The 17,794-nt window shown below is 43.4% G+C and overlaps 2 protein-coding genes across 8 annotated transcripts in view; one reads left to right on the top strand and one right to left on the bottom strand.

Moving 5' to 3' along the window:
- Positions 1 to 17,794, bottom strand: part of LOC120959551 (angiotensin-converting enzyme) — a 73,357-nt gene that overhangs the window by 18,192 nt on the left and 37,371 nt on the right. The window lies entirely within an intron of this gene.
- LOC120959559 (uncharacterized) overlaps positions 1 to 17,794 on the top strand; it is a 47,974-nt gene that overhangs the window by 210 nt on the left and 29,970 nt on the right. For all 3 annotated transcript variants that reach the window (XM_049609681.1, XM_049609679.1, XM_049609680.1), the window contains exon 2: positions 355 to 1,278. In XM_049609681.1, coding sequence (XP_049465638.1) covers positions 355 to 1,278 — 924 coding nt within the window. The remainder of the gene's footprint in view (positions 1 to 354; positions 1,279 to 17,794) is intronic.

Here is a 17,794-nt window from a genome sequence, read left to right as displayed (position 1 = left end):
TTGTTAAACTCATCAGTTTATTGTAGTGATAAGCAACAAAAAACGTAAAATTTTCAAGCTTCATTGAGGTGAACTGGAATACGACAAAACGTTTAGTTTTTGTGGAACAAGTTCTTCTAAATTTGGACTTAACAAAGGTTTAACAATTACCATGTGAAATTAAGAAGCGTGTACTTAGGCTCCAACTGTAACGTATTTGTAGTTTGTTTCTTAACTCTTTCGAAAGCGAATTGTTAGTTTATCGCTGATTGCTTCAACCTTTTTGTGGAATTTTCGCAACATTTTGTCCAATTCTTTTAAACTTATTGAAAAATTTTTTGTGATAACAATCCCTTCCCTTCTCGTTCTAAACAGATCTGTCTGTCGGCGCTTTTGTTGGTTTCGGCAAATGCCGAATCAGAGCAGAAGAAGTCCGCAGCCGATAGTAAGGCCGCCGTCCCGCTCGAGAAGAAGCTGGACAAACGGGGCCTGCTGAGCCTCGGTTATGGCTACGGCATTAACGGGCTGGACGTAGGCTACATCGGTGGTGGCCATCTTGGCGGTGCGTACCATGAGGCACATGACCATCACTACGGGCATGGTGTGTATCTCGGTGGCCACACGGATGTGACCAAGACGGTAACGCTGGTGAAGGGTGTCCCGGTACCGTACACGGTTGAGAAGCACGTCCCGTACACCGTGGAGAAGCATGTCCCCTATCCAGTGAAGGTCCCGGTACCGCAGCCCTACGAAGTAGTCAAACACGTCCCAGTCCACGTCAAGGAATACGTTAAGGTGCCCGTTCATGTGCCGCAGCCCTACCCGGTTGAGAAGAAGGTGCCGTACCCGGTACATGTTCCGGTCGATCGTCCCTACCCCGTCAAGGTGTTCGTGCCCCAGCCCTACGAAGTGACCAAGCACGTCCCGTACCCAGTCAAGGTGCCAGTCCCGCAGCCCTACGAAGTTACCAAGCATGTGCCAGTGCCAGTGAAGGTGGAAGTGCCCGTCCCAGTGCCGTACACCGTCGAGAAGAAGGTCCCGTACCCGGTGAAGGTCCCGGTCGACCGTCCCTATCCCGTCCATGTACCAGCTCCCTACCCCGTTGAGGTGGAGAAACCCGTGCCGTACACCGTCGAGAAGCCAGTCCCGTATGAGGTGAAGGTCCCGGTCGATCGTCCCTACCCCGTGCCGGTGGAGAAGCCCGTCCCGTACCCGGTCAAGGTGCCCGTCCCGAAGCCGTACTACGTCGAGAAGCACATTCCGTACACGGTCGAGAAGCCCGTCCCGGTCCCAGTGAAGGTTCCGATCGATCGCCCATACCCCGTCACGGTTGAGAAGCACATCCCGGTGGAGAAGCCCGTCCCAGTGCCGGTAAAGGTACCAGTCGCTGTCCCAGTCCCGGTACACCACGACCATCACCATCACCATCTGGAGCATCTGCATGAGCCGCACCACCATCATCATCATGACGTGAGCTACACCAGCTTCAGCGGCTACGGACAGGACTACAGCTACCACCATTAAGAGAGGGTGTGGAAACTAGATGTTGGTAGATCTTCTGTAACATACATCTGGTGGATCCTCGAGTACGGGGACCTCTGCACGTTTCTAGAAACACGACGCACCCGTCACAGACGTTATGGAGCACCTTCCCAATGCTCTCGGGGTCACTCCGAATTTCGGGAGATGTTTCGTTCTTAAATAGCTATTATCACCATCGATCACCATCACACTCACACAAACACTCTATCTCTCCTTTCGCTATCCAATCGAATAACCTCAATCGTCATACTCAGTAGAGAAAAGACACTTTCTCACAAACACATACACACAAAAAACACATTCGATCGATTGGGATCGACAGTTGTGCACCGATGTGATAATGTACATGCACTGCCCTTATGATTTTTTGTTTCTACTTCGTTCCTTCTTTCCGCACTGGACGGAATCATAGGTACCGATACGCACACCGTAACAAACTGGCCCAACAAACGTCAGCCTTGCCCAAATGCACGCCTTTGCTCGCTCGTTTCCCACCAAACTTTGTGCGAGAAAGGTGCTGCTGTACAGAAACGATCGATTAGAACCAAAATTAGTGTAGTTTTGGATCGCTTTATTTTCACTCCCAACGGGGGAGCGAACAGGGGAGCCACAACGCTCAACAACAAAGCTTTTTTGACATTTTTGCGAAAAAATAGCCAAAAAACATGATTTTTTTAGAAGAAGATAAACATATTGCGATCCTTCAGACGACCAGCACGGCCAGTGAAACGCTCCCAGTGCATCCATCGCACCAAAAGAGTGTCATAGGCGTGCATTTGCTCAAGGCTGACAGCGGGGCACGATGTACTTTTTTTATTATATTTTATTGTAAATAAGACGAAAAATAAACGAAACAAAGATTGTTGTACAAAAAAATAAGCAAATTCTCATTCTTAATGCCTTCCGGATTCTGCTGGTTTTCTGTTCTAGGTCGAACACACACACCCACAAGCAAACACATTATCGTTTGAATAGTTTTCCGCTCACACAGTTCAAGGAGATTCCCTGCGCCACCACACACCGACCGGGACCCGAGTTGACCGAGATGGACACAACGATGGCACCAAGCTGACCACTCAAGGGCTCGGTGTGACAGGTTAAGCGGTCGTAAAACTTCGTAAATCATCCTCTCTCCATAGTATCGCTGTTGTTGTTGTAGTTGGAACGGACAGTACTGATGGGAAAAACACGTTGAAAATATGGGTTCGTCCGAGACATTCGTTATAAGCGTCTTCTCCATTTTCGGTGGCAAACGGGAAGGTTTGTCGCTTGATGCGGGGTTGCAGTCTCCGTCGCCCTGACAGGCAATGGCTTGTGTTCTTAAAACTTTGCAAACCGAGCGACGAATATGTGTGTTTGTGTGACGGTCGGTGGGCCGTTGCTTTTCCACCTCATCTCTCGTCGCACCAATTCGCGTGTCTTGCATAACACCAATTGTGCAGCTTGCACACATGCATAACAACCAGCACATCCAGGCTGGAAATTTACGTCTGCCCACCATTCGCAGCGTTAGTTTCAACAGAAACAATCCACCACCATGGAATGTGTACCTTACGCTCATCAGAACGGCGAGCGCATCGTTTTTCCCATGCGCACGATGCTGTAGCAGAACGCGTGAAGATGCCGCACGAATGGCATGCGTTTCGATCGTAAGACTTTGCAGACCGCACGAACAAGGTGGAATCGGGTTTGTTTCTTTTTGTATTTGCTGCTCTTACCGATCGAACACATCTGTTTCTGTTTGCAAAGGTGAAACAAGAGAGGAAAGAAAAAAGATCCCACCAATTCGTAACAGTATGCCAGCGTGGAAGGTGCGCTACGGGGTGAAAGAAGAGACCGCATGGTGGTGGTGATGATGATGGGTGCCACGTGCGATGCGGTAATGAGGGGTTGGCGTCGCTCGATCTTCGCGAGATCGGGCGTTAATGTACAGAGCCAGTGCAAAATGCCGACAAAGGTCAAGTGATAGTTTTCGGCTGTACTACACGATGTATGGCAAAAGGATGGGAGAAGGAATGGTGTATGGTTTTATTTCGGTTTCGATTTTTCCGGCTCTCCGTACCCGCATGTGGCAGAGTTCCCAGCGGAGTTAGCCATTTCATTGTTGTTTGGACGCCGAGCCGAGCGAAATGAGCCGGTTTCTCAATCGTAAATTGCATGGCATAATCATTTATTGGGTGCCGGTGAGGGGTTTTTTGTAGTAGTTGTTGTTGTGCTGGGCTGGCACGCCGCAGCATAATGTAAAATGTTTGATCGCTTTACGTGTCAATGAGGCGAAAGATAGGTAACGCGGATAGAAATGGAGGGATAGAAAGAGAAAGAGAGAAACAGACGTCGTTGATCGCAAACAAAGGAGCGATAAGGAAATGATCTTTGGCAGCATCAAAATTGTGGGTATTATTTATAGCAAAATGGAGCTCATCGTTTTGCTTGATTGAACGTTTATCAATTACGTTGTATTTTCTGCAAGCGGTTTCCAAATTTATCGTTATTACATGAAATTGACGGATGAAACTGGCACAGTTCACTTTTTTTATTAAATGATTATTGTATTCTCTTTTGTAAACAGATTGGCTAATTTATAAAATTTACTAAAACTTTGTAATATTACAAAAAGTTTAAAATAGTTTTATTTGAAAGCAAATAGTCGCTGGATTTATTATTGTTAAAGGAGTTTAGGGAAATGCAGCAATGCTCGATGAACGATGGGAATGGAATAATGTTTTACTAGGCTATTTCTATATCAAGGCTTACTTCGATCAATGATCACTTTGATAATCTAACAATGGGCCTGATCGCGAACGATAGTCGATAAAATTTATCCGATCGGTAAATATGCTCGAATCCACCGGTGGAATTTGTTTTCCACCGGTGGATAATTTTCTCCACCGGTGGATAATTTCTCCACTGGTGGATAACTCTTTCCGATTCGAGTAGCCACTGGTTTTACCTATCTGTCAATCACACTTTTGTTTACATTTAGAGGTGTTGTTTTACGGAATGAATAAAATAGTAAATTTGGCTTATTTACGGACCATCTAGTGAAGAATCCACACCAGAAGTGGCCTTAGACAGTACTGACTGTAGGCCTATTCAAACAATCCGGGTAAAGTGTAAAACGGGTTGTTGGCTGAACAAGTCTAGTTGAAACAAAATCGTATGAACTGGAGGACGAGGTTTGAATCCTTTCTGAACTTGTCGCCTTCTCTGACGCTTGTCCTGTGCCATGTACCATGTGCGTCCATCAACTCCAGCCACCGCGAACGTTGGATCCGTGAACGTCCGTGTTTTACGCTCTCGTGCAAAAATATATTGAATCAACGCGGTACACTTATTCCGTGCAAGAAGGAGTGTCCGAAACCGCTCACGGTCTCTTGCCCTCGCCAGTCCATTATCCTGGCCTTAATGGTTGAAGTTTCCAAGTCATCTGGCCACTTAACTTTAAACCTACTACGCCCCCTCCGCAATGGCGGATTTAAGGGTAAGCGGACTGAGTGGCCGCGGGAGGTCCCGTGGATATAAAGTCCAGCATATATGGTGTGTACAGTAGTCTCATCCCGGGCCTCCGTGAACGATAGAGGCTCCCCGGACGAAGGGACTCAAAGACTACAAGGGGCCCATATATGAGGGATCCCAACCAACATCCTCCACTCCCAAAAAAAAAAAAAAAAATTAAAGTGTATTTGTTTCAAAACCAAGTGATGAAATCCACTCCCCACCACCTTCCGCACAACACCTGGGTCGTTCGTTTCCATGCGTTTAACATGGCCTGTCCACTGAATCCTGGCGAGCTTGATACGACAATGAGTGTACTTCCACACATACGATGATGATTTCGTCAGATTTGATAAAAATAAAATAACAACATTAAAATTGTAATCTATGTGATTCAGTATAAATGCTTTTCAAGTGTACATATTCGTTTAGATGGATGAACAAAAAAAGTTCATTGGGTGACGCGTTTGTCACGAGGCGTGAAACTTAGCGATGTGTGAGTCAATCCGAGCATTCTCGGGCTGTATCCATCCATAAGTAACCCCGAGTTTTTGGGGATAGTCCAGATGGTACAAGTAAGCACAACACCTTCGATAGGTACAAGGCAACGCAAACGATTCTGACCGGAACTCGCCGCTCCAACGGATATGAGTTGCTTACACTTTCTTGTACCAAGTGATCCTACTGGTCTTCTCAATCTCGTTGTATGTACGTGTCGGAACCGAATCTAACATGCCATAAAGCCATAACAAAACATAATAAACCATAACATAAGGTTGGATAAAAGAGAAGGATTAGCAGAAAAGAATTTCTTGTGTTGGTTTCTTATTTCTTAGCTTGAACTATAAAAACTAGATACCTGTTATAAACCTAAATTTATGTGTTTTGATAGTTTATAATAAACAGGTAAATTTATATTTTCTAAAAAAGAATACTTTAGCTAAATCGAGTGATAAAACATCTCAAATACCTCAAACAGCGATAAAACATCCTTTTTTGAAAGCTGTTAAACATGGTTTTTAATATTATTTAGTTTTCCACTGCTATATCAACTGGGGTGGAGCAGTAGATATGGCTAACCGACTGAAATGGTTTTTTTTATATGAAGTTTTCAACTGCATATCCCACTGCTCGATTTTTTAACCACGTTGCTATGGCGGCCATCACCATTCCACTCCACTGCCAAACCGATCGGTTACCGAAGATTCTGATTGAGAAAACGCAATTGGATAACATTAGAATTTTGCTAACCGATCGACTAAATTATCCACTCCGTTATCGACTTTCGTTCGCGATGAGGCCCAATTATTATAATGATTGTTAATAAAATGAAAAAAAAGAATAATGTTACCGCGCGGCTACACGAGGTAAAATATACAGCAAAATGAACTTCTTAACAGGTGAAATATCTGACAGATACAACTAAAGGGTTCGGGGAGATACAACATTCGTTTTCAAAAATCACTTAAAAAGATTATTTTTTAAACAGAACAATCTCTAATTGAAAGAAATGATGTATTGTTGACCAAAATTGACTAATTACTTGATATCGAAATTATTTCATGGATTTAGTTGTGATTTTGCACACGTTATTTGTTTACATAGCACATCAGCTAGTTGTTGTGATGCATTATCTGACAGATATTTCACCTGTCAAATAGTTCATTTCGCTGTATATTTCACATCGTGTAGCCGCGCGGTTATAATTTTAATTTCAATTTAGACCTTCAATATAAGGTATATTTATCACGAGCTTGAGATGTTGCAAATTATTTTGTTTCTGCTTGGAAACTACCTTATATACGAATCATATATTGTTTAAAATTAAAAATATTTACAGACATGACTACATCCTTATGAAGCATTGAAAAAAATAAACCTTATAATTATTTCCTTTAATTTAGCTGTATAGAATATACTTAAAGCTTCCCAATGTTTGTGTAAGAATGTTAATTGCCAACGATGCCATCAAAACTTCTGAATGAAAATGTCGGAATGACCAGAATATTTTTAATGAATTCATTTTGCTCTGCATTCTTAAGATCAAGCGTATTTTAATGTAATGTAACACCATAAAACTCACCCAGCATGACATCCGCTACGTTGGGCACAAATCTACTCATACATCTTCGCCCAGCGACAATGTTTCATAAGCAGTCGCATGTTAGACGTTTCGCACTTGTAGCATGAATCGAAACCCCGCACCGCCCGATCTGACCGATCGTTAAGCCGGTCGCCATTGTTTTTATTGTGTCTCATTAATATTAATGTCCGATACCAGTACCCACCCACGGCAATCCCATCTAGCACGCCCGCCCGCCCGTAGGGTCCTGTTATACAAGTGCAAAAAAAAGAGACAAAACAACCCAACACGCGAGCAAACAACATTGACCAGGAAAAACGTTAGAGCTGGTCAACTTTTACTTTCATCTATCCGGGTCTGAGAGCAACGTGAGGCTTGACGGTTACGTTGCTCACGACCGACCTCACCGTCGCATCGTACAGCCCTGGCAGGAGAACCTTGCACGCCATATACTCATCTAAGAACCAGCGCAACGCCAGCGCACTACACCGTCCACTGCATTCTACTGCCAACCCGAACGAGCGGCCGAGAATCCTGTTTTAATTGCTACCGCCACCACCAGTACGGATCCGCATTGCGATCAATTATAACATATCTAGGGCATCTAGGGTCGGGTATGGATGCTTTGTTTTGCCTCAGCTCGATACCACTTAGCTGGTTCGTGCCGAGTAGGTGGGTGCTACGATTGCGATCGCATAAGCCAATATGCATTTGCCTTGGTCAAGGTCGCACATCCTGTCGCCTCGTTTAGCCGGGGCGCTATGCCACCGCCACGTCAAATGGAAGGATGCTGTAATACACTCCCCCCGCAAAAGAGGTAACGAGCTGTTCGGTAAGGTCCGGCTGAGAAAAATTGTACACCCTATGGTATAATTGGCGAAGGCCAAACAGTAATCTTCCGCTGCTTCCGACCAGCAAACGGTCGCCGGTTGTGAAAACGGAACCAATTTAACAACGAAGGGAAATTAGATCCATTTAGGTACCATTTTTATGCAGCCACCATGGCTTCGTTACGTTCGGCGTTCGGTCACACAATTTTCTTCCCCGCATTACGTGCCGTGACCTTCCGCGTTTATGATCGCACACTGAACGGACGGAGTGGTACTTGGCCATAAGCAGCTAGTTTTGACTTTGACCCATGCGTACCGGAATCGTAACCGGCGAGCCGGTGGTACAGTCTAGTCCCCCCTTTTTTTGTTTTGGCTCGAGTGCGAAAGTGGCCTTGAAGAGAGACGGAAACCGCCGAAAAGCACCTTTCCCTTTTCTTTTCAGCTTCTTTTCGCAGTGCAGCTTATTTTCATACGGCGGCTGGCTGGATGTGTTGCGTTACATCACAATGATCGATTTTACGATCACGCTCATTTACCAAAACGTAACCATACACAACGTTGACATTGAAATTAAACAAAGTGAAAAAAATGTTTCTCATTTCTATGCAACGCAATTTGCCACACGCTAATGTCTTAATTAATCTCGCTGTTGTCAACGAAAATCTAAATTAGTGCGTTGTTGCGTAGCTCGGCGGCGCCCTAGCGACTAAAACAAAAAGGCTTCAAAAGATTGCTTTCTGTTCCGATTTGTACGCTGGCTTTTCGCAGATTGATGCTTCCTACTACTACTGCTGCTGCTGCTGGGAGTTTCTGCACCATGTTTAGATTGCTTTATTAGTCACCGATTATTAGCCTGCTCGTTTCCAATGCCCGCTAGGCACATGCTGTCAATGGTAGGTGCCGACGAATAATCAACTTGATTGCAGACCGAAGTAGTAATAATTTTACCCACATTTGCAAACTGGTTCAGGTCTTGGCTGGGATGATCGGAATCAGGTGGCACTGATTGCTGATTAGATATATTTATAGGTCGTTTTTGCTGCCCTGGCGTCTTTGTTTCCTCTGCTTGTCGTAAGCAATAAGGCGGAATGCGTTATGGCATGTGTGACGTGTTGCGTTAGCTGTCGTTGATAATTTGTAGTTCAATATTGCCATTTGAGTTTAGAAAGGTAGTAAAAAAGACCAATGAAGGAATTTTGGGACAAAAACTCTAATCGAAAAGCAATCTCTGAACGTGTGATCGTCGTTTGATAATTAGCGAGGAATTAGTTTTGATTGGAAAAAAACGGATTTTTTGCAAAAAAAAAGTTGCCTTCCATTATTTCGGATTTTATAAAATTCCTCGTAGATAAAAAATAATAAGAGATGATCGAACACGAAATTTAACACCAAACAACCACAAAGAAGTGATTGTCATAGTTTAACCAGTTTTCTTTGTGGTGTGAAAAGGTGAATGATTAGCCGGTTTCAATCTGCCAATCAAACAAAACCGATCAACCAATTCCCGTCCCATTTACAAATCGTTAGTTTATCGAACTCAGCTTAGCTGACCAATATTTAGCCTGACCGATTGGGAACAATCATTGGTAAGGGAGTAGGCTACAGAGCAGTGCAGTGAGTTCCCGATCCCAAACTCGTCAGCCACTCTGAATACGTCAACGTTGAGCGCAGTAACAAAACCCCCGTCGCAGTAACGAAACAGAAGACTTGCGCGAGCTATCAGCACACGAACCCGTTATTAGGTCGACCATGGTCCCGAGCGCGGCTTCTGCGCGCCGGACACTGCCCCGTTTTCATCGACCGGCGGTTACATAAATTCTACCAGGGATCGATGCAATTCACATCACGTACCCGTGGCGCTCTGCCCGCCACCAACCATCCCACACAGCCTTAAAGGGGGTGGGATGGGCAGTCAACCTGATTTGAATACAGTTGGAGAAGAGTGAGAGTAAGCTCGCACAAAAAAAAAACGACATAAATACCCGTCAATGCAATGCCGACGTAAATCGACATTTTTACACTTACGTGTACGCTTAATCCTACAAAGGAGGATATACTGGAGTGCGCAAATACCCTTCCCTGCTGTCTGTTGGTAGCAACAGTCTAGAAGACACACACGCGCGGAATTATCTAATATCCAACAGAACACGTTTAATTTCGTTTGCTTGCAAAATGGCACCGTTTGCTGGGCAGTACGCAGACAGTACAGATTGCATGATTATGTTTCACCGACCGGGCACCCCGGGACCGTTGTGCGAAATGCTCGTGGACCCATTTATTTCATAGTCGGGTGCTCGTTAATTTTCCTAAGCTGAAAGCATTTGAAAATGAACCGCTGTCCGGGACTGGGACGGGACGAAAGAAGCACATTTAGCTAACGAGTACCGCTGTACTACTTGCTTCCTTGTTTCGGGGTCTCGACTTTGCAGACGGTGAGAGCACCCGCTGGCACTAGCAGAGGGTGCAGACTGACTCCGAAGCACAGGAGCAGGATAAAGCCGTTGTGACTGAACAGTGCGGCCGGGTGTGTGTTTTTGTTTTTTTACGTGTTTTGTTGTTTAAATGTTCTCCTCACCGCGATTACACAAGTCTGTCTTGTGTGCGTAGTAGTAGTGGTAGTGTCTTGACAATGTAAATTAGTCCAGTCCAGGAAGCAGTAAGTGATCGGTGCGTATGTGGTTTAAATCTGGATCAACTGGCCGTACTCATTGCGCAACTCGTGGGAAAAGGACTGTAAACAATCGCTCCAGCAACGCAAAGGTTGTCGCCACCGCGTATGTTGTCGTATTGTATCATCGTAAAGGAATTATGTAGACATTTCTTTTGACAAAACATTCCTGCGGTGATAAATGCAGCCTGCGCAATTACTTTTAAATGCACATACCGCCGTCAGCTGCACAATGAAGTCATCTCCAAAGGAACACGTAGAACGAAACAAACAAACACACAAAAAATGCTTTGCTTTTAATCAATCTCCCGTTCACCTGTTCCCTTTACCTTTGTGGCCGGCAATTTGTATTTCTTTTGCATTATTTAATACCCTCTTGGCGGAGCGAACGCAAGTTGCAAGTGCGAATCACCGGTGGCGATAAAAATGCAAGTTATATAAAAAGTGCACAAAGTGCTGATCTGAAAGATCAAACCAATTATCGGCTTGATTGAGGAGGCTTCACGCGTTCACGCTGGAGCATATTGGCACGCGCGCGCGCGTTCCACTCCGAGAGGGGCGGTTGCCGGTTGGTAGGATGGTGGTGGAATTTGCAAGCCAGTGAACGGTATGATTGTGCATTGTGCTTTCCGCAGGTCTTGGAGGGTTGAAAGAAAAGATGGCATCGACCCGAATGAGATAAGGTACAAAGTGTGATCGTTCAAAGCGTCAATGCTGCCAATGATGGATGATGCATACGCACACAGGGGAAATGTGTTAATAAACAAAGTTTAAATTAACCAGCTCGGCGTTTTGATAAATCATTGAAGATTGTGCTCGAATCAATTTATGTTAAGAAGTCTAAGACTAAAGGTCAGCATCCTGCGTAATTTAGTAATTTATTGCACAGAAGTAATTTATTACACTTTCAGTCCTATTTGTCCTTGAACGTTAAACTACACTATTACCAAGCAGAACATTTCGGTAGCATTATAAAATACACTCTACATTTTATGTGAAAAATATTCCGCATCCTCTAAAATGATGGGTTACCAGAAACCGGTTTAAAGTAAATCAACGCAAACGCACTTAATGACACCATCCATACCGCAAACGGCAACAAACTAGTGGTAGCGCAATCGTTTCCTCTCCGCATGCCTACGCTTGCTGGGCCGCTAATTAACATTTCAAATAAACTTCATCCGTCGCTTAAATCAAGCATTAGAGCTCCCATCGCAACCGAACGCACAGAAAACATTAGTTTATACTACACGCGCCTCTCGCACCTTGCATCCATCCCGCATACGACTCGATGCGGAATTATGTACGTTCATGTTGGCAAACGCGTAATTACTGAGATTGATTTCGTTGGAAATGTTCTGCATCGGCCCTAGCGACACGGTCCTGCACCGGCCGTACGTTTGGTGAGCATATGCCGAAGCTGCCCCTGTGTGCCTTCATTTGGTAGCTGAAGGTCTCGGTGGCACAATACGAAAAACGGTGCGGTTTTGCGGCACATACATGTGTGTTGGTGTGTGGCTTTTGGTGATCTGGTTGGCCCCAAGTGCACGATGCAATCTTCACCCGAGCTGACCCGGGTCGATCTCCCCGGGAACGTGGGGAGGGAATCGTTAATCATAACTCGGTCGCCGGGTCGGTCGGCAATGGGCAAAAGGCATTATGTATAATAACAGTCACATTAAACGAAAGCAAATTAATTTATTGCAACACACGCGCACCGATCCGCCAGGTAGCTGGCGTGTGGTCGGTGACAGATTGTGGCGGTAGCGAGATGGCTGCAGAATGAGCAATTTGCAGCGGTGTGGATGAGTGAGCGAATGACTGACTTAGTTGTTTGCCGACAAATGGAGTTGCTTACCATGGAAGGTAGAGGCAGAAGATCGTAAGAAATGATTTAACGACTTGTTCTGTTCCATTTTAGCACAAGAAAGTTGTCAAATATGGAAAACAGCTCATAGACTTACTTGCGATCAGAATGATACTAATTATCTTGCAACAAGTTGAACAAAGTCTCCTTTTTTAGTAAATTCATAAATGAACCCCGTAACAGTCAGTTCAAAATTGAACAACCAATAGAAACTCGTTTGAATGAAATGTTTCATCGCTGTGTTTCTTTGTTTGAAACATTTCAGCGCCTCAACGCACCGACTTGAGACCCCGTCAGTGCGGTTGCCTACCTGCAAGGGCAAACTTTCGATCGCATGTTGGCGAAAAACCACCCATCCATACCCAAGCCCCGATCCGCATCAGTTCGCACGATCAAAACAACGATCCACTCACGCGCTACCCGCGCTCAATGGCGCTTATCACCACTCACTCTCACAGCTCACCATAAAGCTGCCGGCAACACTCACTCTCGTGCTTAGTTTTCCCCACCCGAAGGAAGACGCACCATGCTGTAGAAAATTTTCCACGAGTGGCCAACGCCTCCGTAACACACTGTACAATGGGTAGTAGCGGCTGTTAAGTGTTTTGCAGCGCCCGTACGTTCAGCTCGTCCGTACAGTACGGTGCTGGTCAGCTGGTCGTGCAGGAGGTCTGCTGCTGTTGGTGCCACTAGATCACATCCATCGATCATCGCGCTCGATCGAGAATTACATAAGCCGAGTACGGTCAGCGCACTACTAACACAGTAATTTTTCCTTTTTCTCCTTTTTGCGTCGGCTCTTTTCGTTCTCGTTTTCTGCACACACGCTGACCAACCGGCCAAGAAGGCGCTTACGTTCACTTTCCTCAGACGAATGTGCAGTGCACAGTGACGTGCAAACGAGTTTTGCGGTTTGTTCTTCCCTGTACATCGTGTGCGAAGCATTTTAAAAAGACGCACGGCTCATCATCTTCGTAGGATGGACGGAGGGCATTCCGGGTGCAAGTGAATGTACTGCAACGACGTGTTGGTCGCCACCTTTAAAATAGTTCACCTTTTCCAGACATCGTGATTTGTGTGATTTTATTGGATCATTTCTACCCAGTGGCCGTACCTGTTTCTTCGTCTACGCATCGGGAGCCGGTTTCATGATACTGTGGTTGCAATTGATTTTTTATTGAATCCTCACACGTTACGAGCGTGGGTTGTTTTTTATTCTCTTTTGGTTGTTGGAGTTGGGGTGGCACTGCCATTTGTCGACCGCGGTGATAGGTACTGTATTGGTAAGTTTTTCCTGAACAAACTAGTTCGTCCAGCAGCACCCCAAGGCCATCACGAACGGGCAAAAAGTGACCGAACAGAGTGAAAGCAACAAAACTTCTTTGACGAACTGTGAGTGAACTTTGTGGGTTTGTGGTGCCTCTTTTAAGCGCAAGGTGTTTATTTTTATCTCGAATATGCTGACGGTTAGGGTACTAGCTGAGCCCTTTACGTGTTATGTGCTCTACTGTAAACAGATTTCTACCATGAAAGCAACATTACGTTCATCGTTAAGTCAGAGAAAGTAAATATTCATTATAGTCACTATCAACGTTCTGAGAATATTAAATGAATCCTAGCTAAAGTTGAGATATAGTACATAATAACATCTTAATCTGAAGAAATTAAAGAAGCGATCGTAAAGTAATATCGAGTTCGTTTGCAATACGATTCTTCATAATTTAATTATTAATCTTTTTTTTCTTTTTATTTTTTTATTTATTCATGTAACTGTCCTGCATATTGATGCTACGACCTCTTATTAAACTATCTCATAATTACTATTACATTCGATGACTAGATCAACGACTATGATCACCGAAATTGAAAAGTAATAGAAGGCTCATCAAATACGAACCAATTGAGAGATTAAAATTCGAATGATTCTTTAAATTGCCTTGCCATTGATAATGAAGAAACGTCCGATAAAGTGTGAGTCTTGGTAGGATATTAAGTAAACTGCGCAATTAAAGGGATTCTACCATGTGCATAAATGTTAAGGTTTCCTGGTAGGGAAGGGGCATCTTTCAACAATTTACTGACAACATCGCATTTTAGAAGAATAATAAAAAAAATGATAATATTTTTGATCATTTTTGTTTCTGAATGTTCTTGTAATAGTTTCGTACATAAAGAAAATTGAAATCAAATTTTTCCAGAAAAAAGTATAATGAATGTTAGTTGAATAAATTAATGCTCTCTTTCTAGGGGAATGGAATCCTTATAGTAGATTGGTAAATCTTCGAGAAGCGAGTTTAGTTCAAAACAATTGTAAAAACTTTAAAGCTAATTTAACCTGTGGACCATATTTCTGTTAACCTGCTTCCAATATTGCCGTTAACTAAACTCGTTGATGATTATTTGAAGGTTCGTATTGCTCATAGATATTGGACAAAAGTAAAGATAAACTTTATCAAGGCTTCTGACACTTCATAGTACTAAACAGCCGAATAACTAGTATTGGCTACGAGAGGATGGTCCGGGTGAAAATTGATCTTGTATGGCCTTTTGCGAGTCGTCGCGGTCATCGAATAGACCAATATCATTTTCATGCTTTTAATTAGCTCTAATTTGTCTTGAGCCTTACAACGAAAAAAAAGGCTACATTGCATGGTTTACACATCAGGACTTGACTACTTGAATAACCCGGGCAATAAAATAATTTGTTTATGACTTTAATTTGTATAATTTTCTACATAATTCATTATGTTGTAGAGTTATCTATTTTAATCAAGACCAAGCCGTCTCTCTTTAATTTAAAAGAATAAACTATCTAGTTTTATAAAATACATATTATTTTAAAGCGGCTATTTCAAATTGTTGCTGTATTTGTGTTTCGTCGTGATATTATTGTTTGATAAGATTGTTTTTCAACCCTTTTCCTCGCATAAAAGCACGGATAAAAAGATAGCCAGATGAAAGGCACCCGGAACTGTTCATAGAAGCGTACGCCTGTTATTAGGCAAAAATAAAATGAGGTTCCATTATACAATCGCATCACTCTAATAAACTCAAAACAGTAAACCTGTTATCATTTTTCCATTTTACTTAGATCCATTTATTTGGGAATGCAAGATGCACTAGCCGTATCTATTTCTGAGCCATGTGAGAGTTTAAAAAACCATTATAGGTTCCTTCTATATTTTAACAAAACATTTCTTAACAACATATTTATACTTCAGTAAAAACTAAAATTCTTTTTGAGCTAACCTGATATAGACTTTCATGAATTGACATTTGTTTACATTATTTTTCAGGCTAAAATAATTTATGCTGAAAATCTGAGGCTAGTTTTGCATGCTTTTTGGTATGGAGTGTTCACATGATTGCAGCCGCCAACTGTCAAACTCCATATAAAACAGCTGGCTAGTATCGTTATTCCCCTCATATTTAAGTTGTCTGTAAGTGTTGGAATTAGAATAATTATTTTCGAACATAAATTTGAATTGCATAAAACAAAGCGTTAGGAAACTAAGCTTAGGTTATAAACCACTCGACGTTAGAAACTGCTCGATCGACATGAATTATGAACTGCATGAAATATTATACACAAAAAAGGACAAACGAATATACAGTTGCAAACCGACCAGCGATAAAGGTGTACACTTTCCCATTCAAATTTCCTCCAAATATCACAGCCAGCCCCTTTTCGTGAATATATTTCACAGTAAGGGAAGGTAAAATTTCTACTTAACACAACTGGGAAAAAGCGAGCAAAAGTCATTTAATATATTTGATACTATATTATATTTATTCAACGAGACTATAATGAATCGACATTGAATCGTTTCGAATGATATTTCCCTTTCCTGGATGGTCCGAATGAATTAATAATTTATTTTTTCACATTCATACTCATTGAGAAAATCAGTAAGTAAGCAACTACCTAAAGTAGCTGTTTCCGCAACATTCTCCTCATGCGACCGTGCTTCACACACCCACGCCAATTGGGACAGCAACCAAAACAAAAACCAGCACGCACGAAACAGTTGTCATCGTCATTGCAACTTCAAGCACGTACTGCATTCGTCATGTGCTATTTACTTCCCACCGCCGCAATACCTTGGCCCACCTGTGCTTAAGAGACGCCTGAAAAGTTAAAAAAGGAAAGAAAACACACCCATAAACCATCCCCTTTCGGTGATTGCTTTCGATCACTGCAAAAAAAGGAAAAAAAAACACCTGACTTCAAAAAACTGCCATCCTCACACACACACACACACACACCCTGGCAGCTCGTTGTTGGTTCGTTTTTGTTTGTATGGATGCATGAGAGTGGTAATAAAATGCCAATAAATTAATTTACCACCCCCGATGCCGATCAAAACGGTTCCGTGGCACTGCCACTGTGACGGAAAGATGGACCTACCTCCCCCCCTCGGGTGCACCGAGCGATGCGTCGTGCTATGAAATGTTGTCTCATTAGCTAACACCAGCACCACGTCAAGGGTGTTGTGCGAATAGTGTTTTGTAGACCTCACCGACCGGTGCTGGTTGGTGGCTTTTTCATTTTCAATTTTCCTATTTACAATCCCTACCCGAAGACGCTTTTAAAACGAACGGACGAACCATTACGAAGCTTCCGTTTTCCGGCGTACACGTGCAGCCTTCATCGGTTGAGTGAAAGAGAAAAGCAACCTTTCGAGTGGCCTTCGCGGGTTGGGATAAATATTGTGGCCGAAAATAAATCATAAATAAATAGAAAATACTGCACAGGTTCGATCGATTGAGGATTGTTATATGTAGAAAGAAAAATAACACTTTTTAGTTCCAAGAGCGAAAAGTGTTGGGTAAAAAACCAAATAATGAAGACCCTTTAATTAGATTGAAAAGACATAATGTGTAACATGTGCACGAAATGGGCTCACGCAGGGCTTTGTTTAGCTATGGCACAACTTTGTAAGAAAACGCACGAGTCACTGAATCACACAAAGCAAATGACTACCGAACTCAAACACCGCTCAAACTGAGGCAATCGGCCAGTGCGGCTTAAAAAAAACGGCCGAACCGCAAAACTAGACCTCCCTTTTATGTGGTGCCGGTAGATGGTGGGCTCCACAAAACAGATGCTTTATGCTCTTATTTTAATGCTCTTCAAGGCACCCGTATGGAGATGTATGTGTCGGTGTACACACAGTTGCACGAGTAGAGGTAGGGTCAGGTCGTTGAATCGTACTTCGTTCCCTTCGCGCAGAAAGTGTTTTCACAGTGCGATTGTTTTTCACCTACGCATTCCAACGCGATGCAACCCGGTGCACTGTGGCTGCGGCAAACCGATCGAGCACGACTCT

Source organism: Anopheles coluzzii, chromosome 3, assembly GCF_943734685.1.
Source record: "Anopheles coluzzii chromosome 3, AcolN3, whole genome shotgun sequence".
In the NCBI taxonomy this organism is placed as follows: domain Eukaryota; kingdom Metazoa; phylum Arthropoda; class Insecta; order Diptera; family Culicidae; genus Anopheles; species Anopheles coluzzii.
Note: the sequence above shows the minus strand (reverse complement) of the source record. Positions and strands in the feature narration are given on the sequence as shown.